The 19,053-nt window shown below is 36.9% G+C and overlaps 1 protein-coding gene across 2 annotated transcripts in view; it reads right to left on the minus strand.

Moving 5' to 3' along the window:
• Positions 1–267: 267 nt before the first annotated feature.
• The window catches only part of CHRM2 (cholinergic receptor muscarinic 2), a 157,756-nt gene continuing 138,970 nt past the window's right edge, over positions 268–19,053 (minus strand). For both annotated transcript variants that reach the window (XM_060305266.1, XM_030853929.2), the window contains one exon: positions 268–5,627. In XM_060305266.1, coding sequence (XP_060161249.1) covers positions 4,180–5,580 — 1,401 coding nt within the window. In that variant the 5' untranslated portion in view covers positions 5,581–5,627 and the 3' untranslated portion in view covers positions 268–4,179. The remainder of the gene's footprint in view (positions 5,628–19,053) is intronic.

Genomic DNA, 19,053 nt, shown 5'->3' on the forward strand with positions numbered 1-19,053 from the left:
CACAAAAATCAGTTAATTTGGAGGAGAGCGAAGCTGTATGTCAATGAATTGGTTGCAATCTCATCAGGCAATCAGACGTGAGATCAACACAGCTGTTGGAACAGAAACAGCCAGGACGATTCTAGTTAGAGGACTGTCAGGAACACAGAGGCAAAAAGCATTGTTGTCACGTGGGGTGACACCAAAGATTTATTAATATATTCCTCCAAGAGATATTTAAAATAAGTGCTATGTTTCCAAAGATTATGACACAGTGTAATAGTAATTCTTTCAAAATTGGGTGTATAAAATCTACTTTTGATACTCTGAAGCAACATATACCATATTACATACTCAGACTTTGTGTATAATATATTTATTTGCATACAGAAATATGTATTTCTATTATACATTTTATAACTCTATTTATAGAATATGTATATTAAGCATACAGCATATTCCAGGAAGATACATCAAATATGCACACAGTTCATGCTGTAGCGTGCACCCTTTTAAGAGAAGCATATTTAAGAGGCATGGTATTATATATACATGCTGAACATACATTTTGCACAATTCATCCAGCTTTGGGTGCTTCCCTAATCTATTTGCAACGCCAGTGCTGTGATTGTTGAAAGGGATACTATCAAACTGGGGAAAAGGCAACTACCAGTGAACTAAGTAGGAGAAAATAAAAGTAGATTGCATTTCTAAGTATATGTTGCCATCGTTTTGAACTCCCGTCTCTCCCGATGTCAGATGTTTAGGGTCAAAAAAGTGGTGAATGGAAAAAGAGCAGGAGTATGTGGGACCTGCAGCTTTGACACTCAAACCAGAAAGCTTACCTATGTGGCTTATTATACTGATGACTTTGTCCTACCACTTGGGAGCTGACATTAAATTAATGATGAACTGGTAAAAAGGCAATCATTTCTTTTTTCAAGAAATGAACTAGCTTTTTCACATTCTTAAATTCCTCTTCTTAGAAGACCGCTCTGGGATATTTACATTATTGCTATGAGGAAAGAAGAAGTTCTTGACAGATATTTACCTTTCCAGTGAAGATAAAGGAGATGAATCATAATGTTTCTGAAAGAGGCTGTTAAGGTTTTTGACAGGAAAAATAGCAGCTCCAATAGAAAGTGAACATATCAACTGCAACCATTTTAATAGCCAACTACTTCAACTTCAATTGACTGGACACTGTGGCAATCGTAAGTGGACATTAAGATGTTGGAAACAATGTGCTATGTGCATGGTCTGGTGATTTTGGCTATATAGATGTGTCTTGTGTTCCCAGTCTGTGAATTACAAATACACCAGACTCAACGGATGACAGTGTGTCTGATACATGATTGGTGAACATTAACCTTTTTCAAACAGATGAACAATTTGCATTGATATTCTAAGAGTTAAACAGGATTATTTTCCCACTTATATAAAGCAAGCTCTCGAATCCCTTAAAATAGGCCAGGGCTTCTCAACTTTGGCACTGCTGACATTTTGAGCCAAAAAATTCTTAGTTGTGGGGTCTATCCTGTGCATTGTAAGCCGTTTAGCAGCATCCCTGGCCCCTATATTCACTAGATGCCAATAGCCCTCTCTCAAGTTGTGACAACCAACAATGTCTCCACACATTGTTAAATGTCCCCTGGGAGGAAAAATGGTCCCTAGTTGGGAGCCACTGAAATAGACAAATCCAGCAATAGTTAATGCAAGCCTTTGGATGCAGTCTCCATATCTTTCTAATCATCTACTATTTTCAGTATTCTTTCCATTTTTCTGATTCCGGTTTACAAAGCTTCCATGATGTGTCAGTCTATATTCAATTCCTTTCTTTAATTTTTGATTGTTTCTCTTTCAATAAGGTTGTGGTAGATACGGTGGAGATCAAGAATAGAAGGAAGAAAGGAGAGCATGTGATGGCAATGGAGAGTAAGAGGCAGTTGGATTCACGATGAGCTGGACTGCTAGAGAAGGCAAAAAAGGACTCAAATCCTGAATCCTCAATCCTTGAATCCAAAGAGTTCATCCCAACTAAAGTGATACGTTGACTTGAAGAAACAAAATAAAAATAAATATGGATCTTAAATGTAAAAGTTTACATTAAGGTAGAATAAAGATATCTGTATGAACTGATGCTGTATGTTTATAAATAGAAGATTTAGTTGGGGAAGGATGACTGAAGTTGTTGAAACAAGAAGTTATTTTTATAAAGGATAAGTTATATACAAAAATTATTGGCAATTTGCTTCTTACTAATTGCTCTTTTTTGTTGTTATTTGCCTTGTGCTTTTTTTTCAGCTCCCCAAAGTTTTGAGATGCCATCAGTGAGGCAAGTCACACAAAATAACTCTAATTGAAGTGCTAAAGTCTAATACTGACAAATTCATCATGCAACTCACATGGATATTACTGGTCAAGTTATCATAAAGCCCATAAATCTAAAATGTAAAATTTGTAAAGGGTTTTTATAAATTTGATTTCTATTGATTGGGCCATCTTTAAAAAATCTGATTGGAAGACTATAGCAAATATAGTAAGAAAAAAAAGTTGAGGGGTAAAAATAACTAAGTGTGAGTCAATATAATTGTATATTTATTTGGGGTACCAATAAAAAGTCTTACATAGACAAGATTTATATAAAGCGCCGTTAGGTAATCGTTTCTGATGTGACTCTTCTATGGGTTAGAATTTTTAAAAATGGTGAGAAGTGGCACAGGTGCAGCCACTTATATTCTTTCAGATTTTGCTGAGCTCACTTGGCCTGTTTAGGTATCCATAACATTTCTGCCATAAAGATTACTACTTCTATTGACAGAATTTTGAAGTTAAAAAATTTTAGGGAGAACTGATGATTTGAGGGGAAAAAAGGGTGGTTTCAGTATATGTTTTTTAATTACTCTATTTTTTTTCCCTCCATAGGTCATAGGATGGTTATAAACCTCACTTATCTGTAAGTTGAATATCATCCTTTAGCAAGCATTGAGGAGAAGGTCTTATTCTCTTGGGACTGACCCAAAAGTCATTGGTGCCACGTGAATAAGTTAATCCTATTTAAGATTCCAGATGAATAAAGCAGCATCTTCCTGCTGACAAAGGCCAGGAGTTCATGTTTACAAGTTAGCATGTCATACACAGGTTAGGCAGATCAGGTTGAAACAGGATGCCCTTTCCATCTTCTATTTTCTTATCTCAAAATTCACCCGCCCTCAGTAAACTTTCTCCAACAAGAATGACCATTGTTCAATTTGATGAAACCTCAATTTAAAAAATGACTTTGGTTTCTCAAGCATATTTATATATTACGTAGGCTATTCTATTAAAATAAGAGCCTAGTTTAGTAGAAAACCAGATTGGTGAAAATATTTCACATGAAGAATCATAAGTGAACTAAATCCTCATAGGGTTTTATACCCCCAAAGAATGCAAAAGACACAGTGGGCAGGGGTGAAATACCCTTTTTCATGGCTGTCTCCGTATTTAGTGAAAGTCCTGCAGATTTTGCCCTTACACAATGTAAAACAGGGAAGTATAAAAACCAATGCCATATGAGAAAAATAATGATGTAATGTAATTAAGTTTTTTGTTTGTTTTTGTTTGTTTGCTCTCTTTTGATGGTGGGAAAGGGAAAGGCAAAAAAAGATAAGCATTTATTATGTTGCAATTCTCCACATAAAACCAAAACAAGAGAATAATATATGTTAAACACTCCGGAGGCCATTTCTACATCCTTTTTTTGATCTTCTTTGTTCACTTCGCCATTGTGTAATGGCTTTCTTTATCTTAAACGCTCCAGGTTAGTTTGTAACTGTGGCATTTCATCCTCATATGGACACTTGGGAACAAAAAAATGAAAAAAAGGAGTGAGGTTATTATTCTTTTTGTGCAGAGATAAAATTATAGATTCAGAAGCCCTTCTTCAAGAGAGTATGAGAAAGCACAGATCATTTCTTAAATCCACAGTTCCAACATGTCTCCTTAATGGTCTCCTTGCTCCTAAACTGACAGGGTTTATAAGGTGCAAGTTTCAAACTGGAGCATAGGCACCATACGAGTGTCACTGTTGGGCTCCTTAATTGCACATTCCATGATAAGACTATAAAGTGCAATGGCAGAGATCTGAAAACTAGGAGCTCTTTTATTCTGTTTCTTTTCGCCAAGCTCCCCTTGACTACCTTCTTTCTTTACAAAGATGTTTTACCTTGTGGCGCCTATGTTCTTATAATGACACATGAGAAGGTGTTTAAAGGTCTTCTTGAAGGTGGCATTACAAAGTGCATAGCAGGCAGGGTTGATAGTGCTGTTGATGTAACAGAGCCAATAACCAATTGTCCACACTGTGTTGGGGATGCAGGGTGCACAGAACGTGTTAATGAGCACCATGACATTGTATGGGGCCCAAGTGATGATGAAAGCCAACAGAATGGCCAAGATCGTCCTGGTCACTTTCTTTTCCCGGGAAGGAGGAGGCTTCTTTTTTGCAGGCTGCTTGGTCATTTTTACAATCTTGCGAGCAACAATGTTCTGTTTTTCATTTCCATTCTGACCTGAAGAACCAACTACCTCCACGGTGGTATTGGTTGGGGTACATGAGTCACCTTTTTGGGTCTTGGTGACAATTTTGATGCATGTTTGCTTTGAGTTCTCATCTTTGGAGTGGCCCAGGGAAGTGGAAACTGTGTTTTCATCCTGGGTTATTTCATCATCTCTCATATTAGAGGCGACAGCACTGACTGAGGTGGAATCATTGGAGCTTTCCTTTTCCTCCCCCTGGACACAGTTTTCAGTCACAGCATCTCTGGGAGCTTTGCCGTTCTGGATTTTGTTGTGCTCCAGGCCATCATCACTGCCAGGCATGTTGTTGTTGTTTGGCTTCACTATCCTTCCTTGTACCAGACTTGGAGAAACTGGATCTTGGTTGGCCACAGGCTCCTTTCTGTCCTTCTTTATCCTGCTCTTACTGGCTCGGGATATGTGCCAGTATAACACAGTCATGATGATCACAGGCAAATAGAAAGCTGCAATGGCAGTGCCAAAGGTGACAGCAGCATTGGAAAAAAACTGAATGTAGCATTCCCCATCCTCCACAGTTCTCACCCCTACAATGAACTGCCAGAAGAGAATGGCCGGAGCCCAGAGGATAAAGGAGAGAACCCAGGCGGCTGCAATCATCATACCTGCCATTTTTGTGGTCCGCCTGACGGGATAGGTGAGCGGTTTTGTGACGCAGAAGTATCTGTCAAAGCTGATGATGAGCAGGTTCATTACTGAGGCGTTGCTGACCACATAGTCCAGGGCTAGCCAAAGGTCACACACCACAGGTCCCAAAGGCCAGTAGCCAATCACAGTGTAAAGGGTGTACAGGTTCATGGAGAAAACACCAATGATGAGGTCAGCACAGGCCAAGCTGAACAAAAAGTAATTGTTGACGGTCTGGAGGTGGCGGTTGACTTTAATGGAGACCATGACCAGGATGTTCCCAATAATGGTCACCAAACTGAGGGACCCAGCCACAAGGACAATAAAAACCACTTCAAATGTCTTATAAGGACTGGTCAGAGCCAGGCCATTGTTAGAGGAGTTTGTTGAGTTATTCATTTTGTGTTCTCTAATCAGTAGCCAAGTAGCCAAATACACATTTAAACCTGCAGGGAAATAGAATAAAATTAACAAATACATAATATAAACTTTGCTTTAAAATATACCAGATGCTCTCTTTTGAACTACAATTTTTACTCCAAAATCTTCCTTCTTTCTCCTACAAGTTTATTGTGACTACCTGCCTCAATTCCCCCTCTGAAAAGCAAAGACTTTAAATGAAGGATTCAAAAGATCCTTTCAGGCTGGCCATGTATTTGAAGTCTGATGACATTTTGAATATGTTCATATCTAGAACTGAATATCTATCTATCTATCTATCTATCTATCTATCTATCTATCTATCTGTCGTCAATTTAACTGAGCATAATACTGATGAATTGAACTAAATAAGCCAAAATTACACAAAAAACTTTCCAAAGCATCAGGAGGTTTCTGGTATAGACATAAAAATTAATAAACCAATAGGAGGACTAAATTATGGGGGAAGCATAAAACATATAACATTGTGTGTGACTTTTTCCACCAGGTTTCTCTAAGTGTTTTTCATAATAATACTGATAATGATAATAATAAAGATAATAATGATACTCCTTTTAGCCAATACATTCCCCCCAGTGAGTATTATTTTTTTCTGATCTCCATTTTACACTTGTAGTTAGTGTCACATAGCATATTCTATGTAGTTAGCAATATTCCATATCCTGCAAAAGAAATTATTTATCAAATGTATATTGATATGATTATATGAATTTTCTGATTTTTGTTTTTCAAATCACTACCAAGTCTATTATCTTATTGTTCTTCCAGACAAATCTTTGGTACAGTCAGGCTAGAAATTATATTTGTTCAGCAGAACAGGGAACTGAAGCCCAGAAAGATTAACTAATTTATATAAGGTCACATATCAAGTCAATGATAGAGATAAGACTATGAACCTTAGTTTGTTCAATCATTCACTCATTCACTTTGTCCTCACATACCTATTAAGTAACTCATGATTAAGCATTATGATATACTCTGGGTACTCCCTGATAATTAAGACAAGGTCCTTGCCTGGGAGAGGCATACGCTCTGGTGGCAGTGATGGGTTGGTAAAGGAGCAATTATTAAGCTGGAGTGCACTTTCTGCTGCCCAACCCTGTTGTGTCTAAGTAAACACACGTTCACCATTTTCAGATAATATCATCGAAGTCTGGAGACAATTGAGCAATCTTGCGTAAGGGACACTGGAAAGAAAGTTGAGTTTTATCAAATGAGCTATGACATATTTCTGGGGACACAACCTCTGAAGGAAGTGGCCCAAGTTGACAAAATCAATGAGTTGTGTGTATCAGAAAGTAAGCATTGTTGAGAAGTTATTTGTTGGCATTTTGAAATCGAGAAATCTCTATTTATTCAGGTCCCCATAATTACAAAGAAATACAGATGGGGCAGTGATTTTCCCTTGAAATTCATGTAGAAAATTATTTCATAGTACAAACAGCATTTAAACGAAATGGATTATTCTTCTTGGAAAGCAAGTTATCTTCAAGTATATTTTTAAAAAACAATAACTTAGGAGGAATTTGGCCTTAATAAACAAGACCCAAAACTCAGAAGCCATAAGAAAAATATATGTAAGCACTATATAATTATTTGAAATTTTTGCATAAAAAAAGTAAAAATAAAAATTGGGAAACAATATTTGTAAAAGCACATGATAAAAAGTTACCTAATGTCCTTAATATAAAAAAGTTTTGAAATGAAATAAGGAAAGATGAGAACACTAACAATCTAAAACATTGATACACTCGCTAGATGAAAGACAAATTAAATGTTAAATTTTAATCATATGAAAAGATATTCAACATCACAATTAAAAAATGCAAATATGTTGTCATTAGTTGGGATATAGGAGGTGGTTTAGTTATTCCATGACCTACTATCCTGACCCTGACTCATCATTCTAAGCACCCTAAAAGGCAAAGGCACCCAAATCCAAGTCACCCATAGACAACTGTAATACAGAGTGAGAAAAGAAAATGCAGACACAAACAGCGGAAACCATTTCTTCATCCACAGTTGTTAAAATTATTGGACATTATTGGTTGGAGTTATTGGGGTAATTTCCTTGCAGGGAACCGTACCTATATCTCTAAAAATGTAAATACATTTATAAAAATTTAACATTGAAGAAACACTTGTCTCAGGAATACTACATATAGGAATTTATATTTCAGCTATAGTTAGAAAAATGTGCAAGAGGTCTACTCAAAGACGTCCATTCAGAAATATTATAGCAAAAAAAAAAACCACGTAGAAACATTAAAACAATTCATTGACAGAGGCCTCATCATAAATTTCTTAAGGAAAACATAAGGAATTTGAATTTAATCTCTAAGTCATGGAGGAACTTTGAAGAGTTTAATTAGGAAAGTAGTTTTGATGGAATGGAATTTACCATATTTTGTTTCAAAATTCTCCATATTCTGTTTTACCCATCTCTGTGAATCCTATTACCATCAAGTTAAAATTCTTAGCCATCTCCTGGCTTCCTGCCTCTCCCACACGTCCTGCAACCATGACCTGTCAACTCTACCTTTTAAGTATCTTCTGAAGTTATACCTTGTTCCCATTTTCACTCCCATTTCCTTATGTTAGGCCCTACTTACTTGTATCATTGACAGAATTAGACCCTTGATAAAATTTATAATCTTGCCCCCTTGCATCTTTCCAGAAGTATCTCAGAACTTCCCTAAATATCCCACATTAAAGGCAATTACATGCAGTTATCCAAACACAACATTGTATGTTACAACTTCATGCCATTTTCCATCCTTGTCTCGTATCTTCAAAGAACCTCCCCCGCATCCCCTCATTCTTACATCCTCACATTTCTCACCTGTCTGCCTCCTATTCAGCCTTCAGGCATCATCAACTCTATGAAACCCTTTTGATAGCTTTTAGCCTAGCTGTTTTTTCCACAGCATGCCTCATATCATTTTATTGTTCTGTTGCTCTTATTCTCCTGTTTGTCTAGAGTTATTTGAATATCAAGTGGAAAGCTGAGTAAATTATACTCCTCAGACTATACCCAACATCCTCATCAGTCTCTGCATGGTCCTCTTATTTTTATTTAATCAATGTTTTCCTTCTTTTCATTGTTATTTCTCACATCCCATTACCCCGTCTCTCCTTTAGAACTTGTTCAAGTTGCTTGTACTATTTCTTTGGCTAGATATGCAACTCTGGAAAATATACATTTTTGCCCTTATGATCTTAATTTACTAAATGATACTGTGTCTTAGATGTTGTTCTGTTTCTTTTTCATTCCATATTATGTTTTTATATTGCTCCAGCTATTTCAAATGTATTGCTTCTACTGATAATTCCATAGTGAGTAAATCATAGCATCTTTTCTGATACATTTCTCTAGTGATGGGCATGCAGTTTGCCTCAAACTGCTTGAAATGGTGCTGAAATTAAAACTTTCCTATTGTGTCATGGACTTGAGTTACAAATTTCCCTATCATATAATCCTAAGATAGGGACCAAGGCACTGGACGAAGGCATGGGTATAAGCCTTCTTCTGACTACAGTCATATTATTCTCTTGGATAGCTGCAGAGGATCCTACTCTGACCAGGTAAGTCCTGTTTCTTAATAACCTTTAAACAATTCTTATTATGCAACTTCGTAATGCTTGCCAATCCCAGAGAGACAACATGCAGTTTTTTGTCTTAATTTCTATTTCCCTGATTACTAGAGAGGCTGAGCACTTTGTTTCCTACAGTTAGTAGCCTTTCAGGTTTCAGTTTTCGTAGATCCCCTGTTTAGACCTTTGACCCATAGGACACTGACTGATACACTGTCTATGTATTTTTCTTTGTCACTAACAAAACTGTGAATTTTGACTTCTGAGTCTTTGTAGCCCTACCATCCAGCTCACTGCCTCGAATATAACTGGTGCTCAAAAATGTCTGTTGAATCAATACAGGATCAACAATTAATAATATTAATTCAACCCCTATTTACCTAATCAGTGGAATTGTTTCAGTACCACTGCTTTTGGTCATTACTTATACAATTGTTTATTCATGTAATTTATTTGAACAAAATAATTTCACTAATCCAATCATTATTCTAATGATTCCTTATTAGCTAATATAACAGTAAGTTCAGAATTCTGACTTGCTTATAAGCTTGCTTTTGTCTATTCATTAGATAAGTTCATGGATATTTTTAGAATTGAGTTATATGTATGTTTCAAAATGTTCATTTTAATACTTTGATTGAAAAGTACCAAATATTAATTTTCCCAGTATCCTTTTTGACACTTTAATTTATTCTTCACACTCATTTTAATAAAACATAGAGCAATATTTATTTTATTTAAAAAATATTTTTGGTGACTTCCTCTGGAGAATTTTATATATATATATATATATATAACACATTTAAGTTAAAAAATAAACTAGCTTGATCTCTTATTTTATGGAAATAAGAAACTGTAAGAATGAGTAAGGGATTTGGTTCTTGCCATAATTTCTGCTAAAAACAATAACTATTATTATTCTAAAACTTTACAATAACATAAAGCTTCATGATTCTCATGCTTATGAGCATGCTTTAATTTTCAATTAAAAAATAATTGAGGGGCTTCCCTGGTGGCACAGTGGTTGAGAGTCCGCCTGCCGATGCAGGGGACATGGGTTTGTGCCCCGGTCCGGGAGGATCCCACATGCCGCGGAGCGGCTGGGCCCGTGAGCCATGGCCACTGAGCCTGAGTGTCCGGAGCCTGTGCTCCGCAACGGGAGAGGCCACAACAGTGAGAGGCCCGCGTACCGCAAAAAAAATAAAAAATAAAAAAAAAAAATAATAATTGAAAGAAAAAATAATCTTAGGACTCTAAACATGTTACCTCACTTCATATTAACAACTCTATAAAATATACAGAACAGGTCCTATCATTCCCTTTATCTTAAGAAGTAAGCTCAGCCTATACAAAGAGATTAAGTGAATTGTCTTGGTTTCAAGGCCAGTGAGTAAATGTCTGCAACTCAAATCAATGTCTTTACCCTTTGGTTAGATACTCTCTCTGTTTCTCTCCTCACTTGAGAATTATCCTTTACCCAACAGAGTTTGCTAGCTAAGACAGATTCCATTTCGGGGTCCTGGAATGCTTATTCAAGTAAAACAGTAAATTTATACAGTGTTAACATACTTAGTTGCTATCGTACCCTCTAAAATTTTAGAGTTATAATATTTACTTGTTTATACTAATGCTATATGTAAAAATGGAAAACATTCACTTAGAAGCAAGCACAAGTATTTGAAGAATGGCATTCCTTTCTCCTCACGTGATACACAAGCCTACGTAAGGACTGTTCCTCTTCTATTAAAGAAAACAGCTTTCTTTCATAAAGCTCTAGGCACCTCTGCTGTTTACAGTTCTGTAAAAGTTTTCACCTCTGATGTGGCATCACAGGATTTTATTAAAGCAATAATTGTTATATCATTGATGAAATAACATAATCACAACAAAGTAAACAATGAAGATGACCTTTAAAGGACTCAATATCTTAATATGGCAAACGTATAATAATCCATTTGTTATTTTACTGTTAGTTTATGACTAAGTCCTGAAAATACTACAGAAACTTAAGAGAAAAAAATTGTGTCCTTAGCTTCTTCACTACTTGAGTCCCTATATGTAGCAGTGAGGAAGGTAGCGGTTTAATATTATCCTGGCAAAGCTGTGGGTGCTAATCTCTGCTCTTAATTATTAGCTATGTTTTTTTCTTCTCAAATAAGAATAATAGCAACCCTATTTTTCATCTCGAGTTGTAGTAAGATCAAGTGAGATAATGTCTCGGAACCCTGATCTATAAATGTTAAGCATTAAATAAATAATATTTAATATTGTTAAATGAGTATAAATTAATCACCTTTCTTATTAGTACAGAAAATTGTGTGTGTGTATGAAATAGATTAAGAGTGAGGAAATGTGGGGTGTAGTGGTACTGGTAATACTAAGTTATCATTATCAATGATATTAAGTTATTAATAATATTAAATAATCAATGATAATAATAATATTGATAATAACACAATAAATGCTGAGCATGATTACTCTTCACAGCAATTCCTGAGGTGATTATTATTATTATACACCTTTTTATAAATATTGAACTAAAGATCAAATAATTAAGAATCAAATTGAGATTCAAACGCAAATTACTTGGCTCCAGACTCAGTATTTATATTCATTGTTTGTCTGAGGAACAGTTTTACCTAGCAGCCAGTGTGAGCCCCCCAAATTTATCATAATTTATTTATGACTAATCCAAGTTCAAGTTGGGTCTTTGGATTAGACAACAGAGGATATCATGTCCAGGCCAATACTGTGACTTTGGACAGGAGATGTTCACAATGAGACAAGGAGTTAGTAAGTGAGGTTCTGCACATGAAAATATGTGACATTTAAGATTAAAACATTTTTCTAAAAGCAATCATCATAAAAACATAAACAGGTAAATTGATATGTAACTTCTCACAAAATTTTCATGTCAACCACACAGAAGTTCTAACATTGACAGTAACTGATCTTTTGGAACTGTTACAGAGAAAATGCTAACTTAAATGATTTAAAAAAAATTTCATGGGGGATTTCCTTGGCGGTCCAGTGGTTAAGACTTGGTACTCCCAATGCAGGCGGCACAGGTTCAATCCCTGATAGGGGAACTAAGATCCCGCATGCCGTTCGGCGCGGCCCCCCCCCAAAAAAAAAAAAATTCTAATGTATATTTGAATACACAGCGAAAATTTGATAAAATAAATGGGGTTTTCTCCACACTCTGCCCAAGTCAGGCAAGATGCCTGATATATAATGATCATTTTCACAGGTGCATCCACAACATAATAAGCTAATAATAAATTTATTAATACACGTGTAACCTAAATGCTAGAATTTTCTGCATATTATTTTATTTAATTCTCACAATACTCTGAAAACAATAATCATCTTTTCCAGCTTTACAGATGACTGTGATCAGAGAGCTGGCAAATACTAAGGCTATGGTCCAAATTTAGGTATCCAACTCCTATGGTCACATTCTTTCTGCTATGTCATACCAGGAAACAAAAGCTGATTTATTAAAAAAGCTTTCTAGGATTTCCCTGGTGGCACAGTGGTTAAGAATCCGCCTGCCAATGCAGGGGACACGGGTTCGAGCCCTGGTCCGGGAGGATCCCACATGCCACGGAGCAACAAAGCCTGTGTGCTACAACTACTGAGCTTGTGCTCTAGAGCCCGCGAGCCACAACTACTGAAGCCTGCGTTCCCAGAGCCCGTGCTCCACAACGAGAAGCCACCGCAATGAGAAGCCCGTGCACCGCAATGAAGAGTAGGCCCTGCTCACCACAACTAGAGAAAGCCCGTGCACAGCAATGAAGACCCAATGCAGCCAAAAATAAATAAACAAACAAACAAATAAATAAATAAATTTTTTAAAAAAAAGCTTTCTAGAAGAATTTAAAAAATCAGGAAAAAAGGAGCCCATGATTGACAACAAGTGGACTCCAGGGAAAGAAGATATGTGGTTGCATAAAAAAATTTCAGAACAAGAAGTCAAGAGGAACTCACATAAGCCTGAATTTATGAATGTTTATATTTAAAGTTTGTTTTTAAAATGTAATCTTAATCTATATGCTTTCTATAGATGTCTAACTTCTGCTGCTATTTAAATACATTACTAAAAATGGCACAGTTTTCTGGGTTTTGTTTGTCCCTCTCTTTCAGAAACTGGTCTCTAAGAAGCAGCCTAATCATTGAGCAAACACTAGGGATAAAATCATCAGCCTCGCCAGTGTTGCCTGAAATTCCCTCAACTGATAGAGTAATAAGGCCCATTTTAGCATTTTAAATTGCATATATAAGGGCTAAACACCACAGTCTGTCCTGAGATAATTAAAAGTTGACTTCAACAATATTATGCTTAGATATCTAGCTTTCAGTATAAAATAACAACTATTATAAAAAATGGGAAAAAATATAAGGATGATAGAATAAAATATCAGACTGTCATTAGAAACAAGACTATACTAGGAACAAGGAGCTAGTAGATAGTCTAGGAGACTTACCCATATCTCTTCTCTGTCTTAAGAATGAAATGGTAATTCTACACCATGTTATCATCAATTAGAACGCAAACGAAGCTTATTTATTTTTAACTTTGTAGTATATATTTCTAAATTAATATACTATATTGTATAATAATCTGATAAATTAAAATCTAACTGTGTAATTTCCCTGACATGGAAGAGTGACCATTGAGGTGTACAGTCTATACTCTATTTTAGATCTTCTACACATTCAATCAGTCCCACTAATTTTTAAAACCTTTGATATGGGAAGTTAATAGGCTTGAGATTATTCCTGCATCAATGATCAATCACTTCTGCCATCAATGGTGCTGGAGAGAAAAATAAAGAATAGAAAAGAGATTTGGGGAGAGACTTTTTAAGGAAGTCTTGGGAAGCAAAGTCCCTTTTCTCTAAAGAGAGGTTTCAATGTACAGAGTTTGGATACTGATGTAGTAAATGATATAATTCGCTTATATTGTGATGACCCTTACAAATCTTGAATGTCTTTCAATTTTACTTAAAGGAAAAGAAGAGTTCTGTCCCGGGGCCCAGGAGACAGTGCAGCTCTGATAGCTGATGATATTGCCATTCCACACGCTGGTGCTTTTTCAGCATCAGACAGAAATGGAGTAAATTTCCACTTTTTTTTTTCTTTAATCAGGTTTTCTTTCAAGTGACACATTAGGAGTCAATACACATATTGAGAGCTTTCTCGATCTCCTGAAAAACGAGCTCCTGAATCTCACTACATGAGCAGCTATGCTGGGGGTGGTGGCCGCAGAGAGCAATGGCAGCCCTGCTAGGGAACCAGAGCTTTCTCTGTTTCTTTCTTCATTCTAAAACAGCTTATTGAATTTCTGTTATGACCAGATCTTCATTTGCCTTCAAGGGCTGTGGAGGATGAAAGTGAAGGAGTAACGAGTGACCAAACAAAAAAATAGAACACATTCTCATCCACAAAGAGTTTATAATCTAGGGGACACACAAACTGCTAATGAAATATCCAGCTACCTAAAACAACTCTGGATGAATACAATGACAAGTGCCAGGGCTAAGAAAGGCTGGTCAGATTGGGGTGAAAAAAATATAGAAGGCTTCCTGGAAACCTTTCCTATTATTTCTATCTCCCTTCTCTTTCTCTTTTTTCCTTCCCTTCACCATTTGCTTTGTGTGACATTTTTCTTTACTCTGTTCTCAAGATTGTGTATTATATATTTTTCAGAAAAGTGCAATGTACTTTGGTGGATATCCACCCCAGTGCATTGGGCCTGACCACCTGCAGGTTCAGAAACACAAAATAAAACTTAGCCGTTGACTCACCTACACTGACCTTTTAATTATATCTGAAAAGATGTGTCGAAAGTATTCTGAAAGCAATGTGTAGAGTTTTTCTCATTTAGAAAACTGCAGCCCAGTATTGCGACTTTACCGGGTATGCATTACGTAAAATATTTGAAAAAAGAAAGCCTCACTTATAACATTGCATTTATTAAGACTTACGTTTTGTGCACCTCGCTGGATGTAAGTTGCACTTTCATGAAAAAGAAAAAAAATTAAAAGCAAACGGTAAATAAGCGTGAAAGTAGCTGAAACAGCAATTTGATCTGCACATTAGTACAAATACAAGAGAATTCATGAATTTTTCCAGCGTGAAAACCTTAAAGAATTTCCAAGCCCTTATTACAATGTAAATATGTTTGCAGTTTTGGCTGTCAAAAATACTACTATTCTTCGTGATGCTGGGACAAACTTCCACTCCATGTTCGCCAAGCTATCTCCTGCCTTCTTCAAAACACATCCTAAACAGCACTTACTCTAGAGAAATGTCATGACTAAGAGGGAAAGAGACCTAACAATGATTTAACTAGTACCCTTGTCCTTGTCTCTACGTCTGTGGCTCCTTTTAGTTATTTTTTTTAACACAACCTACCTCCTGCCAAAAGGGAAAAGTGGTCTGGACAGTTATAAACAAAGCATGATCTGGAATAAATCATTCTTTTGACTTTTTAAAATGAAATTCTACCTGAATAAGCACTGCAGCACCCTTTCTTTTCTGTACCAGGAATTTGACTGAACTCCAATATTGATAATCAACATCATCTAGTAAATGGGGCTGACAAAATAGTGCATTCTAGACCAGACAGCAGCAAAAGTGGAGAAAGCCCTCTGTCTAAAGGTTGTTATGTCCTCACAAGGAAGAGGAGTGAAAGGAAAATGGGAGCAACCCTCGAAGAGCTACTGAAAGTTGTATATGATTAGGCAGCTGTATTTGAATTGATGCTTGTGTCTTTCTTAACATCTTGAGAAGTTGGAAATTTGTAGAGTCGGCTTTCTGTATCCTGTTTTGTTTTTCCCTAAAATAGGCAGGCTGCTGGTTTAATAACTCAAAATTAGTTAATTCATTGCTTGAATTAAACATGTGAATCAAATTTGCAGAGGGACTGAGGCTTGTTATGACACTGATAGAAAATTCTAGATTGAAAACTGCTGTTCTAGAGAAGCTGAGGAATTCCAAACAATGCATCCCTTTACAGATTCTTTTCAATGGTGCATATGCCTTCTGTTGAAAGCTGAGACTGAGCACAAGCACAAGGCAACATGGAACTTTGGATAGTAGCTCAAGGACAGCTTTTCTTTGTGTGTGGTACGCGGGCCTCTCACTGTTGTGGCCTCTCCCGTCGTGGAGCACACGCTCTGGACGCGCAGGCTCAGCGGCCATGGCTCATGGGCCCCGCCGCTCCGCGGCATGTGGGATCCTCCCGGACCGGGGCACGAACCCGTGGCCCCTGCATCGGCAGGTGGACTCTCAACCACTGCGCCACCAGGAAGCCCTCAAGGACAGCTTTGAAGAGAGGAATGAAAATTAGTTTAGGCTCAGAGAGAAGTTTAAAAGTAAGTTAATAGTTTCCTTTGAAGAACAGACTGGAATTTTTAAGAATAAATGGGATCCGAAGTTGTGTAGAGATTAGGAGATACAGGAAGAAGTGAAATTTCTTCTGACCATAAAGAAAATACAAATTTAGATAAGACATTATAACAGGTTAGTAGAGAAAAGGACACTTCGTTGTACTTAGGAATCTAGTATTTATTTTAAGCATGTCTCTGCTTAAGGTTGCCTTGCGTATGGAAAGAAAAAAAAGTTAATCAATGTATGTGTTTCTCTTTTCATAAAAATCCACATATGAAAGGTAAAGGTAAGTGGATTGTGTTTTATAGGCATAATTTTCTTGCTTATAACCTCTGAAAAAAAATGCACCCATGTGTGTAAGTTTAACAGACATCATCATTCCTCTGGTAGTAAAGCCTAGAATAGGCATAGAGTCCAAAGGAACAGAAGACTCCATAAGGTTGAATCTTGGGTCTTTTAACTTTTCAATGACAGAAATGACACAGGCTTCTTATACTTATGATTCATACCAGATTCAATGAAGCTATAAAAATAAAGTAGTAACGAAGTGTAAAGAGTAATGGGCAGCAACTATTTTTATTGGTTCCAATTGAAATACAAAATGATTGTTTCCTCAGAGTCTGATTGCAGCCTATTTCTAGAACGGAGCAAAATGACCACAGTGTTATCCCACTAAAGTGTGAAAAATGAGAGCGTGGAGAAGATTAAAGTCTTTACTAAATGATCTAATGGCAATTGAGATGAGGCAACATAAAAAGCTACATCAACTCAGCAAAGATTTTTGTATCCAAAGCTCTAATTTAGTGTTAAAATAAAGCAAGTTGGTCAGAGAGAATGAAGAACTTCATGTGGTAAATCAGGACAGTCAACTCTCCTACCTGCTTGAACTAAAGCCGCTTTCTTGATGATAACCACAGGCGAAATCATGATGTAATTTACGATATGTGATACATGTGTCACAGAGGTCATCACATGCTGCCCCAACCCTCCCTTACCCCAATCCCATCCCCCTTCTTCTCCCAACACCACAGGTTCAAGCCCAACTAAATATTTAAATACCTCAACTCCTCCTCACTTTCAGACTCTCCAAACACTTTGAAAAATCAGATTTCTCATTCAGACTGAGCTAAAATTATAGTCCTTAACCTTTATGTTTCCCCAGGAGGCAGGTACCATGTTGACCAAGCCCAGTATGAGGCTATGACAAAAATGACACTTCCTTTCTCAAGCTATACCATCTTGGCTAATCATTATCCCCAACACAATTTATATGCCTTCAGCCCCACCATGTCATCTAGTAAAAAAGCAGCTAAACTTTGAGCAGTCCACATTATAAAGGTATTGAAATACAACGTCTGGACCTAAATAATGCATGAGAAGGGAAGGTTGTCAAATAGACTGTAAATGGATGGAGACTCACGCACACGTCTGCTAGACAGGATGCTCAGTCCGTCAAGCACAATATGCCATCAGCTAAGCAGTTTTAGTTTGTGCTATCTGCTGGGATAGGATTATATCTAGCTGGACCTCTAACGGAGCATGTTAGAAGAGGATCCTGTAAGTAATTAATCTCTGAAACAATGTAAAATGAAAGGAAATAGGAAGCTAAGAGAAGTTGCCCTGGATTCCTTCACCTAACCACTGTGTGTGCCAGTGTGAGCCAGCTGTCAGTGTGTTAGCTGAAGAAGAAGGGATTCTGACCCCTTGAGGAAGAAAAGAAAGAAAGAATGTCTCTGCTCTTAAAATGATAGTAGTCTAAGGAAAACTTCTCACAAAGTATCACTTCCTCTTGAGAGAGAGAGCAGCAAAGACGGGCCTAGATATCCTTCTAGGTGATGCGCCAGCAGAAGGGCTGGCCTCCTTGCTCCAAAAGGGTGTCTAACTTTTCTTTCTGTCGCCTTTATACACCGATAAGCATAATGGGTTTCTGGATGCAGCAGATAAAGCTTTGGAATTAAACCTGAGACTGAAACCGATCTCTGCTAGTTTCTAGCTGTATGGACTTAAAAGCTTAGAGCAACATGGTCACATGATTTGTGACTATGCATAAAATGAATCTGTGACTTACATTTACCAGAGTCTCTAAATGCTGTTTAGAAAAACTATTTTTAAAATTTCATTTTAGCAGTTCTTCTAATTTAAAGTGAATACTTTATAACAACAAAACAAAAATATTCATTCTGCCAAACACTAGCTCTCTTGGGTGAGTTCTTCCAGGCCTTTTCTTGTTTACCCATGCTATTTCTTGGGACTTCTTCAAAATCTTTATCCAAATACTTATCTGCTACATGCTTATTCACTCTGCCCCTCATCCATCCTATCTTCAGCGAGTGTGGCATGTAAGAGACAGCACAGGTTGTCTGAGGGACCACCACAAGGGGCCGATTTCCCAATCTCTAATGCCATGTTACTCCTCTGCCATGACTGGCTAGAAATAAG

This window comes from Globicephala melas, chromosome 9, assembly GCF_963455315.2.
Source record: "Globicephala melas chromosome 9, mGloMel1.2, whole genome shotgun sequence".
NCBI classification, from domain to species: domain Eukaryota; kingdom Metazoa; phylum Chordata; class Mammalia; order Artiodactyla; family Delphinidae; genus Globicephala; species Globicephala melas.